The sequence below is a fragment of the Eucalyptus grandis genome, chromosome 10, assembly GCF_016545825.1.
Source record: "Eucalyptus grandis isolate ANBG69807.140 chromosome 10, ASM1654582v1, whole genome shotgun sequence".
NCBI classification, from domain to species: Eukaryota; Viridiplantae; Streptophyta; class Magnoliopsida; order Myrtales; family Myrtaceae; genus Eucalyptus; species Eucalyptus grandis.
In genome coordinates this window covers 14457787-14483125 of record NC_052621.1, presented here as the reverse complement: position 1 = coordinate 14483125, position 25339 = coordinate 14457787, and the positions used below count along the sequence as shown (strand labels likewise).

Genomic DNA, 25339 nt, shown 5'->3' with positions numbered 1-25339 from the left:
AAAGACGCAAATGGATAATCACCGCCTTGGTGACCGCAATGGTTTGGGCTCTCTCTCCCTCACGAAGGGAAATAGTTTGAATCCCCTCTCGGTGGTGGGTCCTCCTACTTAAAATATTATCATTTTTCTGGAAAATGATTTTTAGAAAAATATTTTCCAGAAATGACAAATTTTCCGCTAAACGAACGGACTAAAAAGAAGAAAATGTTTACCACTTTTCAAAAGTAGAAAACATTTTCTCCTAATTTAGAAGATTTTTTTCCTTTCTTGGAAAATATTTTCCTTAAAAAAATCATTTTTCACGAAACGAACGCCGGAAAATGGAAAATATTTTTTCAGAAATTATTTTTCACGAAACAAACAAAGCCCTAGTACAGAACGAAAACTCTCGATTTTTCATTACAAAAGAATATGGTCTGGTCGAACCCGAACCGGTCCGGTTCGCCCAAGGCCTGCAGCCTCCAACACCAAATGCCTTCCCTTCCGCTTCCGTCTTGCCCAAGTTCTGCTCCAGCGAAGTGCTTGCAGCGAAAAGACCCACAAGCCAAAAAAGCTCAAGAAGTCAAGACACCCCGACGAGAAGAAACCCTAGTTCCTGGAGCTCCACCTCCGCGCTGCCGAACTCGAGCGAGAACCCAAAATGCCGTTCGTCTCGCAGATACAGAGGCAGACCGATTACGGGCTCTTCCCGTCCGCCACTCCCATCGTCATCGACAATGGCGCTTCCTCTTTCCGCATTGGGTATCGCAGAAAAAGACCGCAAATTTTTATGGCGGAGTAAGCGTCGGCCGTGAGATTTTTAACCTTCTTAATCCGTCGTGCCTTGGGCTGTTTCAGGTGGGCAGGAGAGGACGACCCTCGCGTCATTTTCCGGAACATTGTTCAGAGGCCTCGACACAAGGCTACTGGTGCGTTTTTTGGGTTCTTTTCTCGATAGGGTACGACAAAGGTTGTTCCTTTTTTGTTGGGTATTCGTTCTTGAAACTGGGTTCCTTCTGTTGTTCAATTTCAGTTCGCGGGATATCTTTTTTTTTTTTTTTTTCACGTTGTAAGCTATTGAAAGTTCATCCTGGAGCCCCGATGCGGTAGGATATGTAGACTTGCAATGGCACGTAGCATTTGTGAATTTGACTTTTTGGAATCTTGCTGGGTGGAGTCTTTTAGTTTTCTTGCTTCGTAGAATTGGAGTTTCTGGGGGCATTTTTTGGAGAGAGTGGATGTTAAGCTTGCGGAGTCGCTATGGGGTTGCTCATACTATGTTGTGTTTCTCTCGACTTAGGTGAGACTGTTACTGTTGTCGGCGACCATGATCCTGCTTTGATGAAGTACTTCGATTGCACTCGCTCTGGGCCGCGCTCTGCTTTTGATAGCAACGTCGTTTATCAGTTTGAAATAATGGAATATGTAAGTGTCACGGTGACTTTCTATTTATGTTGTCGGATGACTTTTTTCTTTTAGTTTTATCTGCTCAACTTATAAGAATGATTCATTTTGGCTATTGCCTATGATAGCATTGGTATCTCTATCAAGTTCAGATCGAGATATGATTGTTAGTTATTTTTTGTTTCAAAAATCATTTAGAAACTTTGTTTCTTGTCAGAGCAAATCATTCTACATATATTATGGCCTTCGTAAATTGTTCTGTGTCACATAAGGTCTATGTGCTCATCTTCAAAAGCATTCTAAGCATAGTTATTCTGAAATGTTAGCTTTTGCATTTGTAGATTTTTGATTTTGGCTTTGATCGCTTGGGAGCAAATGGTCCAGAGGTATGCAATATCTCAATTCTTCTGTTTTATTCAATGTGTCCATATCTGTTCATAAATTTGGTTAGTCAACTCATTAGCTTTAATAGCCTAACAGAAAAAAAAATCATTGGCTTTTTTATTCGGAATCTTTCAATAGAGGTACCCAGTATATGGAGTTTCAGTTCTTGTGGGCATCCAGCATTTGCTAAGGTTGAGAATTACTTATTATCACATTGCATATTGATAGAACCGTAGCTCAGTTTTTTTATTTCCTGTAAGAGATGTCATTCCATAATTTCATTTTCAAATTGCTGATTAAGTAGAATGTGGATGAACTTTTACTCTTGTTTCTATGTAGATATATATTCCAAATCATATGCTTATTTGAAGTTGTGCAGATTGATCATCCTGTCCTGATCACAGAATGTGTGTGCAATCCTGTCTATTCTCGCAGTAAAATGGCAGAACTTCTTTTTGAGACTTATGGAGTTCCATCAGTAGGTACTAGCTGTGCCTCCAGGTTCTTTCTGTAACTAATATACGATATGATTTGGGCCTGTCACTTTTCCAAAATGTCGTCTTTTCTTTGCCATGTAACTTTTGGCCGTAAGTCATGTTTACCATTGGACTGGCCTCATTATATTGCGCTCATATTGAGATGTTCTCACACTTCTCTGATTGCATTAAGATGACATGGGTTTAGATAGGACATATCTTCTATGGTGTTTATTAACTGCAACAGATATGCTTAGGGCGGATACATGGGAGGTATAAGCCCTGATAAAGAAATACCAGCCATGGTCAATAGATTGAACAAAAAAAAAAAATATTGTGTTCATATTGAGATGTTCTCACACTTCTCTGATTGCATTAAGATGACATGGGTTTAGATAGGAAATATCTTTTATGGTGTTTATTAACTGCAACTGATATATGCTTAGGGCGGATACATGGCAGGTATAGCCCTGATAAAGAAATACCAGCCATGGTCAATAGATTGAATCCAAAAGAAACAAATGGTATTGAGAGAGAGTTCAACTTAGCACAGTGACCAATGTGGTGGTGGTTGCCATGGTCCAAGTTTGCTACCTCTCTGTCTGGTGTACGGAGAGATTTGTGACTTCCATGCCATTTCACCATCCTCAGGTCACTGCCTGGTGGTTGTCTCTCTTGGCTGGAGGGGACTGATGATCCCCACGAGTTGTTGCTGGTGGTGATCGTCAGAGGGTTCTTTTTTCCTTTTTATTTCTGCATATCTTTTTCTCTATTTATTGAGAGATGGTCCCGTGTCTGGTCACATAATAAACAAGAAACAGCATAAGTTAGAAGAAATTCCTATTCTATCCTCTGCAGTTAAAAAATTGGCAAAACCAAACGCAACCTCTAGGTTTGTCTGCGTTGATCTGCATTGTTGCATTGCTTTCTTTATGATAACGCTGTCTGAATTTATCTGTTTTTATTTTCAAAGCATTTGGCGTGGATGCTGCATTCAGCTATAAATACAATCAGCAGCTTGGTATCTGTGCTAGGGATGGTCTTGCAATCTCCCCAGGGTTTACAACTACTCATGTTATTCCAGTAAGTTGTTTTAACCACCGCACTCACTTACAATATCTCCATGAGGACAATTGGTCATTGAGATATGGTGGGAACTGTGGATTTTTTTTGGCTTTTTCTACAGTACACAAGCTTACAATTGTTGAATAAACTTAGAATGCGTTTGGTAACACTTCTGTTCCGAGAAACAATTTTTGCTGAGAAATTATTTTTTCTATTTCTGTTCTTGGGAACAATTTCTAAGCAAAAAAACGCGTTTAGTAACTTCCCAAAATTTTTATTCACGAGATAAAAATACATTTGGTAAAATTCTTAGATTTTTTTTTTTTAATTTTTAATTCTTTTATTATTTTTTCCTTTTTCTTTTTCTCTTTGGCCGGTCGTCGGCCACTGCCGTGGCCAGTGACTGGCTGGGCGACGTCTGGCGAGCTTGCCGGAGTCTCACTAGGCCAGGGCAAGGCCCGGTCAAGCCTCGCGCCAGCTGTGGAGGCCGAGCCTCGCAATGGCCGCGCGAGGCTCGGCCTCACCTGGGCTAAGCGAGGTTGACCTCTTCCAGCCCAAGCAAGGCCGAGCCTCGTCGTGGCTTGGCATCTCTAGGGGCTGGTGACACTCTGGCGAGGTCGCCGGCCCTCGTTTGGCTGGTTGCCGGCGACCAGCCAAGAGGAAGAATAAGAAGAAGAAAAGAGAGAAAAAAGAAGAGAGAAAAATTGATTTTAGAAATTATTCGGGAACAAGAAGCTACTTTTTTCTACTTCTTGTTTCTATTTCAAATCTATTCCCAGGAACAAAAAAATAGATTTTTTGTTCCCGAGAACAAAAGTTTTACCAAACACGTTTCTATTCTTTTTTTGTTCCAGGGAACAGAAATCGTTTTTAACAAACATGCCCTTAGTGACAAGAGATTTACCTTATTTTCCATCCATCGAATGACTGTTTATTCAATTGTCCTGCAGTTTGTGGATGGAGAAGCAGTTTATAAAGGTGCCTGCAGAACAAATGTCGGTGGTTATCATGTGACTGATTATTTCAAGCAACTCCTTTCTCTCAAGCATCCTCATCACATGTAATGACAAACCAACACAATGCTGCTATCATCATTCCCATCCCCACCCCCCTCCCCTTCCGCCCTCTCTCTTCCTTCCCTCCTTTTTCTGGGTGAACTCTTATCTTATTCATGTGATATATAGGACAAGGTTTACTTGGGAAAAGGTTGAAGACCTGAAAATGGAGCACTGTTATATTGCGCCAGACTATGCTTTGGAAACTCAACTGTTTCAGGTTGTCGATTTGGCTTAATATTTCCATGCCTCCTACTTATCTCTGAATGTAGTTATTCTGACAGAAAGGGACAAAAGAAGCTGAAGACAAGACCAGGTGTTGGCAGCTTCCTTGGGTCCCACCGGTAGTTGAAGAAGGACCTTCAGAAGAAGAGTTGGCTAGAAGGGCAGCTATTAGGGAGAGACAAGGTCAACGTTTGCGTGAAATGGCTGAAGCAAAGAGATCTTCTAGGATCAATGAACTGGAAAATGAATTGAGAGGGTTGGCTTTTCTCTTAAAGCAGCTTGAACAAGTAGGAGAGGAAGACGTGCCATCTTTCTTGTCAGAGACTGGTTATACATCAAAGCAGGAAATAGAATCTGCCCATGCTAAAGCAACACAATCTCTTCGAAAGGCAAAAGGGGAGCCAAAGGCTGACCAAGTTGAATCTGATGAGAAAATAGACCCTTCTGCCGATGAAAAGTTCTCTCTTCTCAATGTACCTGACAACATGCTTTCTGCTGAGCAGGTATGCTTTTTGGTAAATTTATATGACTGAATGTTTCCATCGAGTCTTTGCCACCTTCCAAATATTTGCATTATGCATGTACAATTTATGAAGTGTCATTTTATGGTACGAGTTGCTGTTGCTTAATGTTTACCTTGAACCTTGGAGATTGTTGTTGTAATACTTGAAAGGTACAGAGTTGTCTTAATAGGAATTGCAGCAATGACCTGTAAACCACTTTTTGCCGTCATGGCCAATGCTGACTATATGAATTTTGGGCTATTTCTCTTGTCAGTTGAAGGAAAAGAAGCGGCTGAATTTTCTTAAAACCACTACTGAGGGGCGGCAGCGAGCCAAACAGAAGCGCATGGAAGAGGAACTAGAACGGGAAAGGAAAAATCGTGAAGATGAAGAAAAACGCTTGTATGTTCCATCTTAAGGTTTTATTTATTCTTTTATGACAGATGTATGAAAGGTTAGTAGCCAATCAGACAAATTTTAACCTTTGTAGTGCACTTGATTGCATTAATGATATAAGACTGACAATATAGAGGACGAATGACTATTTTAGTTGGCCTAGTAAAAAGTAGCTACTATTATTTGTTCAATGATTTGAATGATCCTATAAAAAAGTACAGACAAAACATAGAAATTGCATCACCATTCTTTCTATCCCACTCTTGACCTCTGCCAACCCAGCATTCTGTTGGCCGACACCTAGCTGCTGATGAGGCCACTTTTGAGCATGCTGTGCTCATTGGGGATTGATGATGGCCGTTCCACCATGTGTTGAGCGAGATGAAGGAGGAGAGACAGAAGGTTATGAGAGATTACTCTGTTCTGTGTAGGCTGTAGTACTATTGCATACAATTTCCGCCATTACATTACAAGGATTTTAGTGTCTACCTATGATTGCAATGATAAACACGTACTAGGCATGAAATGATCATTATCACTACCAAAAGTTGAATTGCAAACACTGTTTGTGCTTAGTGTGATTAAATATCTTCTTAGGTGGAGAAAAAATCTGAGTTTTCTCTCTGCAGTGGGATTGTATCATAGGAAACTACATCAAATAGCTCTACAACAGGGTTGAAGACAATCAGCTGTCATGTGCCTTATGAGAGTCGCATTTCTGTTCTCCCTATGTTTTGGACATATTGAAAGAGAGTAGAGAAGCTATTTTCTTCCTATTGCCATCAATAAACTTGCTTATGTCTCTAAACAACAGAAATAGTTTCCTTTACTTGCTGTTGCTTGCCTTCAGTTCTCTTAATCCAAAATTATGTTTTGAATTTTCAGAAGGGAGATGGCATGCTTATTGTCTTGTTGAGTTCGATTTTTGCTTTTTTATAGTTGCTGTACTTTTGTCTTGAGCTCTCCATTCGAATTTTTGGCAGAGCGAATCCAGGGCTTTATCTAGAACAGTTGCATGTCAAATACAAAGAGCTTAGTGAGAAAGTGGAACAACGTAAACGTCTTAAGACAAATGGTGGCAATACAAATGGGAATAATCTGTCTGGAGGTGTTGGTCGTGGTGAGAGATTGAATGCAGCTCAGAGGGAAAGGATGCGCCTTCTTACAACTGCTGCATTTGATCGGGGAAAAGGTGAAGATACTTTTGGTGCCAAGGATGAAGATTGGCAACTTTATAAACTTATGAGCAAAGATAATGATGACGACGATGATGAACACGATCCAGAAGAAGCTGAGCTAACCCGAATCTCATCTAGGCTTCAGGTGAGCTTGCTATCTATTTAAATAGGTTTCTGTCATCTGTGCAAATTTCTGTCTCACTTTATATTATGTTTCGGCCAGGTCTTTTTCGAATTGGGAATAACATAACTATTGGCTGTATCTGATTGTTCCTTGGAATCAATGTGGCAGGAGATCGACCCAACTTTTATTCCCAAGGCGGAATCAGGAACTTCCCAACAAGTTGTTGAGGTCCCCAAATTCCGTCCTCTGACCAAGGAAGATTTTCAGGTCATTCTTGGAGTTGAGAGATTCAGGTGTCCTGAAATCCTGTTTAATCCAAACTTAGTTGGGATTGACCAGGCTGGAATGGATGAGATGGCCGGGGTTTCAATTAGGAGGTTGTCATGTGACTCTAAAGATGTCGAAGACAGATTAACCCAGTCTATCCTCATCACTGGAGGGAGTTGTCTTTTCCCGGGTATAAGTGAGCGTCTGGAAGCTGGAATTCGTATGATACGGCCCTGTGGATCTCCAATAAGGATAGTTAGAGCATCTGATCCGGTTCTTGATGCATGGCATGGAGCTTCCATGTATGCTTCCGCCTTGCAATTTCCATCACAAACATTCACCCGGATGGATTATTATGAGAAGGGTGAAGATTGGCTCCGACGATACCAGGTGAGGTACTCACTATAGATCTTTTATTAGTGTACATAGACACTAATTTATATCGTAGACATTTGTTCTTTGTATTTATAAACTTTCTTACATGATCTTCTGAGGAAGCTATTCTGTATGTCATGCAAATGGATAAATGATGTGAGCTGTAAGGTCCTTTTTATGTTTTTTTGGTCGAACTGTGAAGTCTTTGAGTAGTGGAGATTATTATCACGGGCAATATTGGTAGTTGTGATAGTCTTGAGACTAGGTGGCACGGAACTTCTAGAAAACAGATGCGAAAAGTTAAAAGAAGGAAAGGAGAAATTTGAAAAAGAACCTAACTTTTAGCAGAGATTCTGGGGAGATAACTGCTAGTTCAACATGAGACTATGCAAATTAAAAGCGATGTTTAAAAGTTGCATTATCTAACCATCCCAAGTTTGGGAATTTCCCATCGTGCGGAATTTCTATAAGACCAAGCGTGAATTGCTTGCATTTGACTTTCTTGGAAGCTTAAACTAATAAGTATTTTGCGTAAACTAGCTCGAACACCCATTGATCAAAAGACTCAAAATTAGAAGTTGCTCTACATGGGGGAAAAAAATCGAGCAGGCTTGCTTTTCATAGAGCTACTTGAAAGCATGTATCACAGCATAAAAATATATAATCAGAAAATAAGAGCGGTGTGCGGAAACTCAGGACGGCTAACTGGAGGCAGACATTTCTTCGAACAATTCCAAGTCCCCTGACCAAAAACAGGAGCGACGGACCCAGATTGGATCTCAAAGCAAGCGGCACGGTCATGATTGTAGCTTGATTTTGCTCTTTTGTGAGCAATCTACTAGCCTCCCAGTTCAGAACACAGATATTTGTAGCTCGATTTCCTTCATTGCAGACACATCTTAACAGCATCCAAGTTCGGAAAATCTTCCACCGAAAAGATAGTGGAAACCAAAACAATAGGATTCACGTTAAGGGTCGCTCCCATGCCATTGCTGGTGTGAATCCAGGATTTATCTCATGTCGCGCCAAACTCGTGATCTATTTCCAAAAAACTGCACAAGTGAATCAGAAACGTTTTGTTCACTTTTTTTTATCAGACGATACAGTCCATTGCCTGAGCAAGTTAGTGCAAAGATGGACGGAACATAAGAGATTCAATTTCAAAACCACTGACTATGAACCTCACATTTCATATCTGATAATGCATTTTGACCCGTGGTCAATAGCGCGTAGACAATCCTGTCCTTCTACCCCTGCAACAGCCACTGCCCCTCTTCTTCAATCTCAAAATCTTTATGGTAATAAGATTTCAGCCTGCCCTTTGCCAAGCTCACCGTATCCTTATTCAATGGTAGCCGCCTAAACCCGGCCCTCAGGTTTCGCACTCGAGACATTTTGTATGTCTTCGCCCTCTTGATCCTCTCCGAGCCCTTGCACGATGCACCATTGCCAATGGAAGAGCACCTCCCGGGATCGAGCAGCCAAAAAGGGGACACATGGCCACCATTTTTGACTCCCTGAATGAATACGTTGGGATTCATCTTTCTGATCAGATTGAGCATGGCGTCTCGTGGACTGTCCACTGTCTCATTGAGTATGTTCTGAAATCTATACATACAGTTAACGACGAGGATTTCATCACCGTAGATATTTAGCTCCTCGATTTTAATGGCATCCCAATTTTTTGCTACTCAAATGGGACATTGAAAGTTTTAGCGTAGCTCGTCAAGCGTCTTCCGGTTTCCTCAACTATTTCCAAGTCAATCGTACGGGGGCCCAATGCCAGTCTACCACACGATCTCTCGTTGGTTTGATTAGGCGACGGATGCTGCCCTGCAGCTGGTGGACACCTCTCCCCAGTGATCTCGTAGAATTGTTTTTCGGCTGCCTCGAGCCCCAAGGGCTCATGACAGACGATGCTCCTCTTCTTCGTCTTCCTCCATAAGCATCTGCTCTACGTACTTGAGAGCTGCATAATCATAGTCCTCAACTGGTTCCTTCCCGATGTTTGCCCCCGAAGGAGGCGCATAGGTGTTACTATAGGTAAAGTTATCGAGCATGTCTTCGATCGTGGCCCCACTAACAAGATCATCCTTCGGTAAAAGTGAAAAGGCCGCATCATCATCATCATCGAGTGCGTCCCCATCAACTAGACTAATGACTTCATCTGGCGGTCGATCCATTTCTACATAAATTGCTAGACTCGGAAGCATTTCCGAACATCAATAGCTCAAAAAGATCTTGAAAAAACTTTGTACCGAAATTCATCAGCTCGCTGTGTAAATGCAGAAATGATTCCCCCCATGACTCAATCAGGCACCCCCTTTTATTGGAGCTAAAGCTCCAAGCTTGTACGTAGCTTAGCAAAATGAAACAGAGAATGCAATTTGAGTACAGAGTACAAGCTAATATCGTTTCATATAGAAACAGAACGAGATCGAATACTTCCAACTCTTTCCGAGGAAGTAGAGGCATTCAGTTGACCTTTTTCTCGAACCGATCAAGTTTTGTTCGCAGAAAAAGAAGGGCTGTAAAATATTGAGCGTGCCGTGGCTCATTATGGGTTGCTGAAGGCCGTCCCGCCATGTGTAGAGAGGGAGATGAAAGAGGAGAGAGAGAAGGGTATAAGGGAAAAACTCAGCCCTGTGTAGGCCGTAGCACTGCTGGATATAATTTTGGCTATAACATTGCAATTGTATAGAACGTACTAGCTTGATTGCAATAATGACCATGCATTAGACAGTGAAATAGTCAATTATTGCAACCAAAAGTCGAATGCTGAGCATCTGGTGTGGAGAAAAAAAAAACCTGAGTTTTCCCCCTACAGTTAGATTGTATGAAAGGAAAATACATAGCATAGCTATACAATAGGGGCAGAGACAATCAGCTGTCAGCCTGTCATGTGCCTTACGAGTGCATTTGCATTTCTGTTCTTCCCATAATTTGGAAGGAAATTGAAAGAGGGTAACGAAGATATTTCCTTCTTTTTGCCATCAATAAACTTGTTTATGTATCTAAACAACAGATCTAAGTGTGATGGCATACTCGTTCCCGTGGCATTTAGAAACTCTCTTTTATCATCTTAAGAGAAAGGTATTCTGCTTGTCTGTTTGTCGTGCAAATTGATAATTGATTTGAATTGTAAACTGTGAGTATTGGATGGCACGGGACTTCTTGAAATATGGAAGGGGGAAAGTTACTAGAAGGAAAGAAGGGAAAAAAAAGAACCGAACATTTAGCAGAGATTCTGGGGAGATAATTGCTAGTTCAACATGACACTATGCAAATCAAGGATGATGTTTACTAGTAGCATTGCACGATTCATGCCGATACCCTTTCCATCGAAACATCCCAAGTCTGGGATTTTCCATCATCATGGAATATCTCTAGACCAAGTGTGACTTCTGTGCATTCGACTTGCTTGGGATGTTAAACTAGTGGAGTGTGCAAACTAGCTTGAACGCCTATTAACGATAAGACTCGAGCAGAAGTTGCTCTACATGGGGAAGAATTTGGGCAGGTTTGCTTCTCATGGGAGCTGCTTGAAAGCATGCATCATGGCATCAAAATTGAATGAACAGAAAATAAGCAGTGTTTGGTCCTCAGGATGGCCGACTCAAGGTAGAGATATCTCTATAAGCAACTGTAAGCTCATAAAAATTTTCTTCGCAAACCAAAAAAGGAGCAACGGACCCAGATTTGATCTCAAAACAGACCACAACCATGATGATTGTAGCATGATTTTCGAAACAAACCATGCTAGTGATGACTGTAGCATGATTTTCCTCCGTTGCAGACGACCTAATAGCATCTCAGCTCACATGATCCCAACACAAACCACAACAATATTAATAATTATAGCATGATTTTCCTTCATTGTGGGCGCAACCTAACAGCATCCCAGATCACGTAATCTATGACCATGAAGATAATGAAAAACCACAGTAATATGACTCAGTTTAAGAGTGATTCCTATGCCAGTCACTCCTAAGCCATTGCTGGTGTGGAATCTGGTATTTCTTTCATGTCCCGCTAAGCTTGCTATCATTTTCAACAAACTGCATAGAAATGTTTTGTTTCTTTTAGACAGTACAATTCCCTCCAACATGCGCAAAGATGCAGGGAAGCTAAGATATTCAATTTCAAAACCACCGATTGCGAACCTTACCATTCATATCTGGAAATGCTTCCTGACACTATGATAGAAACAGTAAGAGCACAAACAGAGAAGAAGGAAGTGAAAAATCATTCCTGATCTACTTTCGACTGGCAATTTATACATTCAACAATCAGGCCTCCAGGTCGATAGCGCATAGATAATCCTGCCTTTCCAGCCCTGCAATAGCCACTGCCCATCTTCTTCAATCTCAAAATCCTTATGGTAGCAAGATTTCAGTTTGTCCTTTGCCAAGCTCACCAGATCCTTATCCAAGGGTAGCTGCCTAAACCCAGCCCTCAGGTTTCGCACGTGTGATGATTTGTATGTCTCGGGCCTCTCAATCCTATCCGAGCCTTCACAAGCAATGACATTCATTGCCTGCTTCCCGAGTATCTCTTGCTCGAGCAACAACCTCTCTGGGTCGTCACGAGGTACGGTTGCCTCAAGAATGTCAAAGACAGCTGAAAAATGGAAGAGTGCCTCCCGAAACCGCGAAACGAAAAAGGGGACACCATGGTTACCATTTACGACTGCCTGAATGAAAACATCGGGATTCATCTTTTTTATCAGATTCAGTACGACATCTCGTGGACTCTCCGCCAGCACCGTGTCATCAAGTATGTTATGGAATCTATGTATGCAGTTCACAACAAGGATCTCATCACTGTGGATATTTAGCTCCTCAACTTTAATGGCATCCCAACCTTTCACTATAGCATTAAACTTGAACGGGACATTGAAAGTTTTGGCGTAGCTCACCAAGCGTCTGCCGGTTTCCTCAACGATTTCATCTGGTTTAAATCCAGGTTGCGGCAGATCAATCGCAGTAATCCGAAGCTCAGGTGGTCCACTGGGGCTTGATGAGAGACGCTCTATAAGGCCAGGCCACTGGAAACCATAAAGAATTCCAAAATCAATGATGTGCAACTTGGGTGCCTCCCTGGCCACGTTCAATATCGTCTTGTTCGAGAAGTAATGTGAGAGCTTCATAAATGGACAAATTGTGAGGAGGAGATGATAAGCCTTCAAGACATCAACAGCCGATCTTGGCCTAGCCATGAGAGCCTTAAAAATTTGAGAGCCTGACCCGGCAAGGCGTGCCTCCAGACCATTCGCAAAATAGTGTGCCATCCTTTGCATCCCGTCCCCTGTGGGAGACGCATGCCTTCTGATCTGCTTGAGCAGCTCACCTGCACTTCCTCGATCATCCATAGTAACAGCTTGTGCACAAAGTGTCAAAAGAGTTCTCAAGTCGACCACATCCCTCTTGCACCTGCCTTGCTTCTTGCCGCGGGCCTTCCCCTCATTTGGCACTTTCGATTTGCCATTCTGCATCATGTTCCGAAGAGCTTCACGAAGGGTAGCTTCACTTTCTTTAGGATTAAGCAACACCATATCGAATATCTCTGACCTCACAGTTGATTCAGTGTAAACTGATAAATACTTGCTCATCCTTCCTACTTCTAAGTTCACATCCTCCTGCAAAGGATTTTTCTTTCCCCTGTTTCCTCCAAGGTTGGCAAACATGTTCTCATCCGTCTCTTCATTTGGAACCAAACTCGTAGGCTCTTCGGTTTGTTCATTAAAGGAAAATTCACCCCTCTCAGGATCAACTAGAATTTCATTTCCAAAAGCGAGCGACTCTCTCGTTTCTTCACTGTTGCCCTTGAACTGCATAACAGACTCACTTCCGATAAGTTCAGACAAAGAAATGGCATTCACTGGAGATTCAGCATGTCCAGCAGTACTGATACCAACGCGGACATCATCTAATGACTGGGCAACTGAAGATGAGATGGATTGAGACACCGTGGTGAGGACAGTATGTTCTTCTGATTCATAGTTCGGCTCTGACTCAACCAATTTAATCACACTATCGCTACCACCACATGAGCTCTCATTGGTTTGATTAGGTGATGGATGCTGATCTGCAGCTGGCGGGTACCTCTCCCCAATGACCTCGTAGAATGATTTCTCGGCTGCCTCAATTGCCGAGGCTTCATGACATGCAACGCTCTTCTCTTCTATGTCTTCCTCCATAAGCATCTGGTTAATGTACTTGAGAGCTGCATCACTGAAATCATAGTCCTCAGCCGGTTCCTTCCCAAGGTCAGCACCCAAATGAGGCGCGCATGTGCAGCTATAGGTAAAGTCATTGAACGTGTCGTCGATCGTGAGCTCACTAACAAGATCGTCCTCCCGTAAAATCGAAAAGGCCGCATCATCACCATCAACGAGTACATACCCATCAATGAAATTATCGAGTTTGTCTGGTGGTCGATCCATTTCTATATAATATGCTAAACTCAGAAGTGCTTCAGAACATCAACAGCTCAAAGAAATATATAGAGAACTTGTACCAGAATTCCTCAACTCGCTCTATATATCGATTTTCCCAAATCGTGACTCAACCCAGCGCCCAACTGGGTAAAATTCTTGAAGCCTTTTCTTGGAGCTAAAGTTCCAAGCTTGCATGCAATTCAGCAAAATGAAACAGAGAATGCAGTTTGAGGACACAGTACAAGCTAATTTTGCTTCAAATTGAAACAGAACGAGATTAAATACTTCCCTTTCTGAACTCTCTCCCGAGGAACTGGGGGGAATTGTGCAAGATTTTGACCTTTTCCTTGAACCGACCAAGTTTGATCTTGAGAAAGTAGAGGGCTGTAAATCTCAGGTGAGAGAACAGCCAGTTCGATTTCAGATTCCTCAGAAACATCCCATGTGATGGTCGACTCTTGAGAGGCCTGCGCACACGTTTTCCCTGGTCAAATTACCTTCGGCCTCACGTTACCGGGCCACGAGCGTTTTTATATCCCCAGAAAGGAGACTAGTCGCGTAGTTGCCAAAGAAGTAAAAAGCCCTGCAGATCGCAAACTGTTCGCGGTAGGTATAATTTTGAAAAAGGATGTTCCAATCATTCCAAGGGGGACAAGGACCCATGGAGTGCCAAAAGTTGGCCTTGAAAATGGACGAGTTAGTCCAAAATTACGAAAGCGTACACTTAAGTCTTCAAAATTCGGTCAAAATGCCGACGTGGCATTTTTCCGGCGAACCGAGCCCAAAATGACGCCGTTTTGCACGCTGACATGACCAAATAATGCAAAAACGGCGTCGTTTTGGGCTCATGTGATAAAAAAATAATATAAAAATTAAATAAATTAAATTTAAAAATAGATTTAGTTAAAATATTAAAAAATAATAATTTTAATAGTTAAAATATTAAAAAAATAATAAATTTAAAATTAAATTTAGTTAAAATATTAAAAATAATAATTTTAAAATTAGATTTAGTTAAAAAAATTTAAAAATAATAATTTTAAAATTAAATTCAGTTAAAATTTTAAAAATAATAATTTTAAAAATAAAAAATAAAAAATAATAATTTCAAAATTAGATTTAGTTAAAATATTAAAAAATTTTAAAATTAAATTTAGTTAAAATATTAAATAAATAATTTTAAATTTAAAAAAAAATTTAAAAAATTATCAAAAATTTATAAATTAATTAAAGGGGGCGGTGGCTGAGGGCAGCCTTAGCCACGCCCCCCTTTTTAATATTTTAATTAAATTTAATTTTAGAATTATTTTTTTAATATTTTAACTAAATCTAATTTTAAAATTATTATTTTTAATTTTTTTAATTTTTTAATTTTTAAAGTTATTATTTTTTAATATTTTAACTAAATTTAATTTTTAAATTATTATTTTTTTAATTTTTAACTAAATCTAATTTTAAATTTTTTAAAATTTTTAACTAAATCTAATTTTAAAATTTTTTAAAATTATTATTTTTTAATATTATCTAAATTTAATTTTAAAATTATTTTTTAAATTTTTTAACAAAATCTAATTTTAAAATTATTTTTAAAATTATTTTTTAAATTTTTTATTTTAAAATTTTTTATTTTAATATGTTAACTAAATTTTATTTTAAAATTATTATTTTTAAAATATTTTAACTATTAAAATTATTATTTTTTAATATTTTAACTAAATCGAATTTTAAATTTAATTTATTTAATTTTTATATTATTTTTACCATGTCAACCCAAAGCAACGCCGTTTTTGCATTATTTGCCACGTCAGTATGCAAAACGGCGTCGTTTTGGGTTCACTTCACCGGAAATTCGTCGGAAAAATGCCACGTCAGCCTTTTGGCCGGACTTTGGCCGGAGTGGCACTTAAGTGATCCGTTTTTCTTCGAATGTGACACTTAAGTGTACCTTTCGTAACTTTTAGCACTTAAGTGTCCATTTGTGCCAACTTTTGGCACTTGAAGTGTTCTTATCCCCATTTCAAAATATTTGACAAGTTTTCACAATTATGACGAGCACAATTGACTAAAATCTCAAGTAATTTTTAACTTGAAAAACGAAAATCACTCGTTCGTATGTCATTAATTACATTCAAACTGCTTAAATCGGAGCTATTTATTTATGCCACAAATCCGAACTTCACAATTTCAAAAATCCCGCAAACTGTTCGATGGCCTCCAGGTAGCTGGGCTCCACTTCACCATGAAGAAAGACAAAGAACCAAGCACGGAAGTCAATGTCACATATGCACAATCTAGCAAGCCTCCAGTTGTTCATGTCCCTAAGAATCAACAAGGGGAAGGCCGACCGTCTGCCCCTCGGCAATTTGTTAAGAGGCAATTCACTCCTCTTCCTGGCCCTCTGTCCCAGGTCTTAAAGGTTCTTCAAAAGAAGGAGTTGCTGTCTTATGAGCCAAAGCGACCCAATGCTGAAAAATTTTCCAACTACGATCCCTCCAAGAAATGCGAGTATCATATGGGGGAAGTAGGACATTCGACGATGAATGCTTGACTTTGAAACATAAGGTCCAAAACTACTTGGACACCAAGGCGTTTGCCTTCAGTACCGCTCAACCGAATGTCAAAAAGAATCCTCTACTTGAGCATGAGGATAGGGTGAATGCCATTGATCCTAAATGTTAGGGACGTACTTGGAATTCTCGCTGCCAAACAAAAGCATTTTTTCAAAAAAGAAAATTGGCCTAAGTCCACTAAGAATTTCAACTCAAGTCCCCAGCGGAGTCGCCAAGCTATCGCCACCAATTTTTTCGGGGTGTGTATCACCTAGGGTTTGGCTAATGGATTGTTAAGCCTAGACTTAACTCGGGCTCTCCCAAGCCCATACCAATTCGCGACTTAGGTTCAAGTTCTTAACATGCAATTGATTTTCAATTAGGAGTCGCCACTCACGTTTTACTCTCAATGGCTGTATGTGTCCATCTTTTTTTTTCCATGTGGTGTAGCGACCTATTTATAGGTGAGTGAACTAGGGTTTTAGATCAACATCCACGAGAATTTTTCGAACGCAATATTCCTTCACCAATTTTATCCCATATTGATAAGGATTCAAGATTATGATAGAATTTTTCTCTAAATCCAAATCTTTCAAAACCAAATTGCAATATTCTTTTACCCATCGGCCTATCCAAAAAGATTCATATCTCGGAAAAATTTTAAAATATTATATTCCCACGAGATAATTTTTTAATTATTAAAAAACACGGGCTTGGGCCAACTTGTTCGCTTCGTGGGCTTAGTCCAATTAATTCGAACTCATCCGCCACCGGTCCAAAATATGCAAATAACAAAATAAATGCAATCTAAATCTATATACCATGCAATTAATAAAATTAACCCCTAATTTCTTATGCAATAAATAAATAAACGAAATCGTCAAAATTTAGGTGTCAACAGCTGCCTCTCTTTGAAAGTGAGCTCGTAGAGGTTGCATTCAAAGACAAATTGAAACCTAAATTTTGACCATGCACATGCCATGAATGATTTTTTTTTTTTTGTTGGAAAATGAATTCCATTTTAAAATGCAATATATATGATGCATGAAAACGCTAATGCAAATATATGATGTGAAAGGAAAGAGCGTACCTACAAATTACTTACCAGTCAGTGCGGTAGAGCATCTTGAGGTACATGATAAATCTTTGTTTACTCCACAAGTACCCAACTCTCACTCGGGTTCCTTGAAGAGTGTAACAGGTAATAGATTGAGACATTGAGATTGAGAAGAACATTCACATCCAAAGTGAAATGTTCAAAGAATTGAGTTGAGACATCCAGATCAGTGAGATGTCAAAATTTTTGAACTCGAAATACCTAGATCCAAACTAAGGTATAACAAGAAGGATCGAAAAACATTCACATCCAGATGAAATGTTCAACGAAAAGAATTAAGACATCCGGATCAGGCATGAGATGTCAAGAGTTTTAATTCGAAATACCTAGATCCAGACTAAGGTATAACGAAAAATGTCGAAAAAGCATTCACATCCAAAGTGAAATATTTAGACGAAAATAATTAGGACATCCAGATCCAGACTGAGATGTCGAAATTTTGGAAATCGAAATACCTAGATCCAGACCGGGTATAATGAGAATAGTTGAAAAACATTCACATCAGTGAAATGTTGAATGAAAATAATCAAGACATCCGGGCCCGATCGAGATGTCAAGAGTTTGGGACTCGAAATACCTAGACCTAGACTAAGGTATGACGAGGAAGATCGAAAAACATTCACATCCAGAGTGAAATGCTCTAACGAAAATAATCAAGACATCCGAGTCCAGACAGAGATGTCATGATTTTGGAAGGTCAAAATACCTAGATCTAGACTAAGGTATAACGAGAAAGATCGAAGAACATTCACATCCAGTGAAATGTTCAATGAAAAGAATCAAGACATCCGGGTCCAGACAGAGATGTCATGATTTTTTAAAACTTGAAATACCTAGAGCCAGACTAAGATATAACGAGAAAGATCGAAGAACATTCACATCCAAAGTGAAATGTTCAACAAAAAGAATGGAGACATCCAGATCCAAACTGAGATGTCTAATTTTTGGAAAATGGTAAAGAAACTTACCTGGAATATCTTACCTTCAAGGAGGGTAGAGTGATCCAAAGTAGTTGGTGTTACATATCCAGGACTCGTACTTTTCTACGGTCACCTAACATTGCAACATTGATTATCTGACCAGGACTCGAACCTTTTCTCGATCGCCTGAATCTGAGGAAAACTTCTGGGGGACAACTCCGTCGATTCTAGTGTCGGTGCATTTGAGAGGGAAATAACTGTGCAACGACGAGCATTTGAGTATTTAAGGTAGAGATATACTTACCTAGTAACATCTCTGATCCTGGGGGATATGTCTCCTACAAAACATGGTCGTAGGAGAGGCAATATGCATTGATTTAAGGGCGGTTCATGCGCTGTGATTTATATCAAGCCTGCATCACCTAACTTCCATTGGGAAGGATTTCACAAAAAATGTTCCAATCTAAACACATGAGTGTCATGGATGTGCCAAATGGGGGACCTCTTGGTCTGAAAGGACTTTTCACTCATCCTCATTAAAATGGGTTGTTTTATCCTGACCTTTGATGCAGGATTTTTGACAATCACTCTATCTTTCCATCACCATGCCAAGCAAGGGTTCGAGCAATCTCGCAAGTGGTACGAACTTACCAATCTGAGAGGTCTTTAACAGGGACCGTAATGCGGCTTGGTCAACGACTTAGCAAAGGAGACACTTTGAGTCAAGGTTATTAAAAAATGAATGATATTTCACAATCATATTGGGGTTTACAAGCCAAGAAACATGAGAAATGAAGCAGAAATTATCTTACTCGCACTTCTTTAAGCGATGCTTTCAAACATATGAACTTTTACGTTAATTCAAGTGCCATAATCTGAAGAGACTTTGTGAGGGACGTAACGTAGGCTAAGTTCATGGGTTGAGAAACAAAAAGATGATTAGGCTCAAAAAGTGTTTATGGGGTCAAAGTTGGTGATCATCTTGACATTTCCACCAATTTTCCTCCTCATCGTCGAATATTTTCTTCACTTCACAACTCCACCGATTGCAATATCTCAACATTTGAGTTTTTTTTTTTTTTTTGGGTACCACCTTGTTGGGGATACAACTCACTTCATCAAGTGTTTGATTTTTTTTCTTTGGGCATTGGCCTTACTTTTACCAGGCACACTACTTTTTCATGCCCCATTTTTTTTTTGCACTTTTTTTACTTGCACAACCTTCATCTTTTATCAGCATTGTAAACCATGCTACTTGAGTGGTTTGATTTTTCTTGCCTTGCCCCAGTGTGGGAGATGATCACCAACTGGGTTTAATATGAAATGAATTCATAGGCTCAATGGGGCTATGCAATGGATAAAGTGTATAGGATAGAGAAAAAATTGCTCTTCGTCATCTTCGTCATCCTAAGGCACTTTAAATTATCGTACAAGTCACACTGTAAAAGCAATACTCGAAGATTGATACAAGTGTGAGTAAGAAAATTCCTATCATGCATTTCAAATCTTGTCCTAGTATGGGACGATCCTTGACAGGGATAATTTAAAAACTCTTTGTGTGTGTGGGCTCAAAGGGCTAAACAATGGATATATTTGTAGTGTTTTGGATAGCAGAAGAAAATGCCTCTCATCACCTTGGTTGACGTACCCGTTGCGAGATCACCCTTTTCCTTGTGGGCATGGAATTTTTCCGCACACCTCACTAGGGATTAGTGTATGAAACAATGTATGGAATATGGTTTGCCTTTCATCATTCCAAAGTATCCCATTTGACACATTCAATTTATCTCACATAATTCATCAAGGCAAACTTGCAAGATTTGCAACAAGTTTAGACAATTGAATTTGCAACTCAATGAGGCAATTTATTCATCATAAAATGTTTGCAATTCAAAACATGACATGGCAAATTCTATCATGAATTAATACTTCTTGAAAGCATTAGAATTTACTGGAGTTTGAAAACTCACAACCATCCATTTCTGCTAGGATGGCACCTCTTGGAAGTACTTTTCTTACCACATATAGGCTGTAATTTGGAGCAAACTTGCCCCAGGATCTTCCACCAGAGAATGATGGCTCTCTTTTACTTGCCCCAAATATTTTTCATTGCAAGTGCGCTTTAAACCTGTTGATCACAAGTCAAGTTTATGATCATGGTAACTTGATATGCTATTCTCAGATGTCCCTTGTCATAACAAGCTATAGAATCATGCTCTGAGACAAGAAGCAAATGAGTCAGACAAACAAACAAGTTTAATCTGCTACAAGCTTTGGGAAAATGTTTTTTTTTTTTAGCAGTGAAATGCTTTTTTTTTTTTTTTGAAAATTTTTTTGGGAAGAAGCATGAAAGAGTCCAGCCCTCAGGATTTCTCCGTGGATGATATTTTTCTTTTTCATAGTTAGATATCGTCATTGGATTGGTTTGGTATACTCCATCATGTCCTCAAAATTGGAAATAAATTTGTAATTTCATTTAATAGAATCAAATGAATTACATTTTGGAATGGAAATTGTGATTCCTAAACCCCTAAAAAGAGAAAAAATCGCAAACGATTCCTAAAAAATGGAAACCAATCCTAAAAAGTGATAAAAATTCCTAGAAAGAGATAAAAATTCCCGCGTAGGGGAATGTGCAACAGTAACAAGTTACTCTTGTAGGCTAACGTCCATGTCTTCCGAAGGTCCTTCGTCATTGGCTCCTATGAAGAGGTCATCGAACAAACCTGTGATTCCTTCCAGGGCGTCATCAGAGTTCTCTGTCTTTGGAGGCGTCAGATCGTCCATGTCATCCCATCCGCTTGGAACTATGTTGCGGGAGTCAAAGTAAAAGCTGGGAGGAGCTGTATACTTCACCAGGTAATCAAACTTGCTACTAGGCTGCCCTAGAGTATCCATCACTTCCACTTCATCTTGCTTTGTCTTAGGAACATTGTCAAGTTTGGCAATGACTAGCGGGTTATCTTCCAGTTCAGGCATGTCATTATTGCTCATTTGGGTCTTGTATTCCTGTTTTGGAACTACTACCTCAAGGAAAGCTGGTGCAGGAGTCAAATCCGCTCGGAAGAATTGGATTTGGGCTGTCATGAGTTGCATAGAGGTGAGCAACTGTTGGAGTTGGTATTCCATAGCGGAGATATGATCACGCATTTCAGCTTGATCAGCCATTCTAGCTCTTAATAGCGTGATGATGGGAGAGCATGAAGGATCCGTTATCACCTAATCCAAATGAACGAAAATATGTAAACACGAGGTGTAAATAGAGAGCCAATCCATGACAACAATCTATTTTAGTCAAGAAAAGTTCACACATGAAAAGGATTTCCTAAAGATGGATTAAGAAAACAAAGACATGGGATGCCCCCAGTAAGGACGAAATTTCCTAAACATGAACTAGGAATAGCCAAGACACAAATTGAAAACAAATTTCCAATTTTTCAAATGATTCATTGCATAGCAATTTCCTCATTTCATTCATAATTGACAAATGAATTAAATTAATGATTGACCTAAATTGTCATGGACTGACCAAAAGTATGACAAACTAAGTAAATTGCATAGTATAGGGATAGAAGACTTACTTCACCAAATAAATGGCAACCACACAGACATGCACATGAGATGTGAGGCTCGATTTCTACTCTAGACAGGCTTAGCAAAGTGAAGCCACAAGGATGATCAGACTAGCCACAGGCGTGTGGACTATGTCGGGTCCTCATGACTCCGGTTTGGTCAAAGAGCCGACCCAGGTCGCGGGCATGCGGACCGAGGTGGGTACTCTTGACACCATGAAAGAAATTTCGGGATTGAGATGGGCGACTCGTACCGCGAGCATGCGGTCGAAGTGGTATCCATCTCAATACCATCCTAAATGATCCAATGCGGCCTAGGTCCGGCGGCAGGTTGTGTGTGCAAAGTGTAGTGATAAATGCAAGGCATGCATGACAATTTATATCAAGCAGCACTTCATATATGAAAGTAAACCATACATTCATACACCTCCCTGCATAACAAAGGTTAGCAAACACTTCCCCTTATACCTCCCAATCTGCAAGAACATTTAACACATAAATGTTAGGGACGTACCTGGAATCCTCGCTGCCAAACAAAAACATTTTTTCAAAAAAGAAAATTGTCCTAAGTCCACTAAGAATTTCAACTCAAGTCCCCAGCGGAGTCGCCAAGCTGTCGCGACCAATTTTTTCGGGGTGTGTACCACCTAGGGTTTGGCTAATGGATTGTTAAGCCTAGACTTAACTCGAGCTCTCCCAAGCCCATACCAATTCGCGACTTAGGTTCAAGTTCTTAACATGCAATTGATTTTCAATTAGGAGTCGCCACTCACGTTTTACTCTCAATGGCCGTATGTGTCCATCTTTTTTTTTCCCTGTGGTGTAGCGACCTATTTATAGGTGAGTGAACTAGGGTTTTAGATCAACATCCACGAGAATTTTTCGAACGCAATATTCCTTCACCAATTTTATCCCATATTGATAAGGATTCAAGATTATGATAGAATTTTTCTCTAAATCCAAATCTTTCAAAACCAAATTGCAATATTCTTTTACCCATCGGCCTATCCAAAAAAGATTCATATCTCGGAAAAATTTTAAAATATTATATTCCCACGAGATAATTTTTTAATTATTAAAAAACACGGGCTTGGGCCAACTTGTTCGCTTCGTGGGCTTAGTCCAATTAATTCGAACTTATTCGCCACCGGTCCAAAATATGCAAATAACAAAATAAATGCAATCTAAATCTATATACTATGCAATTAATAAAATTAACCCCTAATTTCCTATGCAATAAATAAATAAACGAAATCGTCAAAATTTAGGTGTCAACACCACTATATTAGAATAAAGAATACAAATTTACCTCGAGCGCCCCATTAAAATCACTTAAATAAATCATTTATGTCAAAATCCCAAAAACCCTAATCTCACACCACCAAAACTGCCTAATTCTGCCAACACCATCTCCTGCCGCTGACCACCACCTCCGCCGTTTTGGACCACTGAAGGAAGCCGCTCGTCACTATATCGGCCCCTTTCTACAGTCAAGATTGCCGCGGGCTATCACGATCTTGGATTGAGGTCGCCATGCCACAGGAACCTCGGATGCATTCACCATTAGCATACTTCTCACGTTACTTAGCATTGTAATTCTTTTGTCCAATCACATATTTGTCGATAATTTTCTATAAAGTAGAAAAACTACTCCTGCAGTATTCCCAGGCTTTCTAGCGCCACCCGAAGTCACGGGTTGCACGTTCTGTCGCCCGCTGCAGGCCCATTTGCGATTCCGCCATATTAAAAGCTATTCTTGATAGTAGCGAGATAATCTTGGGAGGGACCTGCTTTTATATTGGGTAATGAGGAAGAATATGTTGGATGTATGCTCTAAAGCTACCATGTAATAGTTACATATTAGGAATTTCAGTTGTACTATCATTATTATTATTTAATTAATGGCAATGATGTATTTATTTATTTGTCCAATTATTTTATATTTATGAATGATTCAATAAGATCAGTTACAACTAGACCTATTCTTGAAACGTTAATAATATATGTAACAGGTTCATAATTAGACTAAATCTTTAAATCGTTCCCAGTCGATGGATTATTGAGTGGATATTAATAATCTCGTTGAGACCAATGTATTATTAACTTCACCATTAAGTATTTGATACTTAAAGGGATTATGAGTTGCAAGTCATTGGGTATTCTGATACCTGAGTTAGAACACAAGTGTTTGTATTAGTCAAGTTCACTAAACGTGACGCATATGGAATGATTAATGACATGGAAACTTTTAGCGTGGTCAATGTCTAATTATTCATGTTTTTTAGTCTTATATAAATAATCCTTAGACCTGAGGCATAGTGTTAACTTGTGTGTCGAACAATTATGGTTTACAAGTGCACGTAATACCGGGTCGTTGATCCGTCTTTATATCCGATGATCATAGTTTGTTCATATATAAAATTGCGTGTGTCCGCAATATAAAATATGTTTCCTTATTACATGCAAGGTATAATAATGATGTCCTATGCGATCTAATTATGACACTATATTGAAATCCTCAGCCATGATTATAACTGATAATAAATTGTTTATATCTCGAATAAAATGCATGTCAATTAGATTTGTATATATGATCGAATTGGTGACTTGACAAATATTTCATGGTTTTTGTTCGATCATGATATAGTAAGACAAAATGATTGAATTACAAGGTAGTCAAAACTGACATGTTCATTATGTTCTTAAAACATTCACACTATCTGGGTAGCCATAATATATTTCTAGATGTCAATCATGACTTGTAAGACCCAAAGATTAATCGAGACAATTAATTCTTTTGAGAGTACTATTGTGTTAGTACAAGTCTTACTACCAGCTTAGTGATGAACCTAGGGATGTCACACACTATAAATAATTAGGATAATGTGGAACAAGAGAGAAATAATGTTGCAAATGTGTTTGCAATTACTACAATCGAATTAAGTCGACTTGAAATTAAATTAAATGAGATTTAATTTAATTTGTATTACAGCCATGAGCCCACTTGCATATGATGCACACAGATGCCCAAAGTGAATATATGTTAACGTATTTCAAATGCACACATAAAGATGATGTCATTTTTATTTTTTATTTATATTTATTCATTTATTTAATTGATTAATAATTGAGCGCATGGTCTGCAATGCACATCACATGTGTGTGTTTTAATAATGATAATTATATTTAAAAAAAAAATTGTAAAGCATCATGCACATGCACGAAGCATCATGCACATGCACTAAGCATTGTGCACGAATGGTCAGAAACGGTTGTTGATCATCCCACGATCAGCAACCGTTACTGATTCG

At 39.3% G+C, this 25339-nt stretch overlaps 2 protein-coding genes across 4 annotated transcripts; one reads left to right on the top strand and one right to left on the bottom strand.

Annotated features, from left to right (window-relative positions):
* Positions 1–482: 482 nt before the first annotated feature.
* Positions 483–7666, top strand: LOC104421918 (actin-related protein 5). Of its 3 annotated transcripts, XM_010034082.3 has the most exons (12): positions 483–741; positions 838–908; positions 1280–1404; positions 1725–1769; positions 2147–2249; positions 3217–3326; positions 4259–4368; positions 4493–4583; positions 4648–5091; positions 5366–5493; positions 6471–6810; positions 6958–7666. In XM_010034082.3, exons 1-12 carry the CDS (start codon positions 641–643, stop codon positions 7462–7464), a joined length of 2175 nt encoding a protein of 724 aa, XP_010032384.1. In that variant the 5' UTR covers positions 483–640; the 3' UTR covers positions 7465–7666. The 3 variants fall into 3 exon arrangements, with proteins under 3 accessions (XP_010032384.1, XP_018719883.1, XP_010032385.1); XM_018864338.2 differs by lacking the exons at positions 483–741; positions 838–908 and having other exon boundaries at positions 1308–1404; positions 2139–2249; XM_010034083.3 differs by lacking the exons at positions 483–741; positions 838–908 and having other exon boundaries at positions 1320–1404; positions 2203–2249.
* Positions 7667–11550: 3884 nt separating this feature from the next.
* On the bottom strand, positions 11551–14398 carry LOC104421919 (scarecrow-like protein 9). Its single transcript, XM_039303919.1, has one exon. The coding sequence runs from the start codon at positions 13874–13876 to the stop codon at positions 11714–11716; it is 2163 nt and encodes a 720-aa protein (XP_039159853.1). The 5' UTR covers positions 13877–14398; the 3' UTR covers positions 11551–11713.
* Between the last annotated feature and the right edge of the window lie 10941 nt (positions 14399–25339).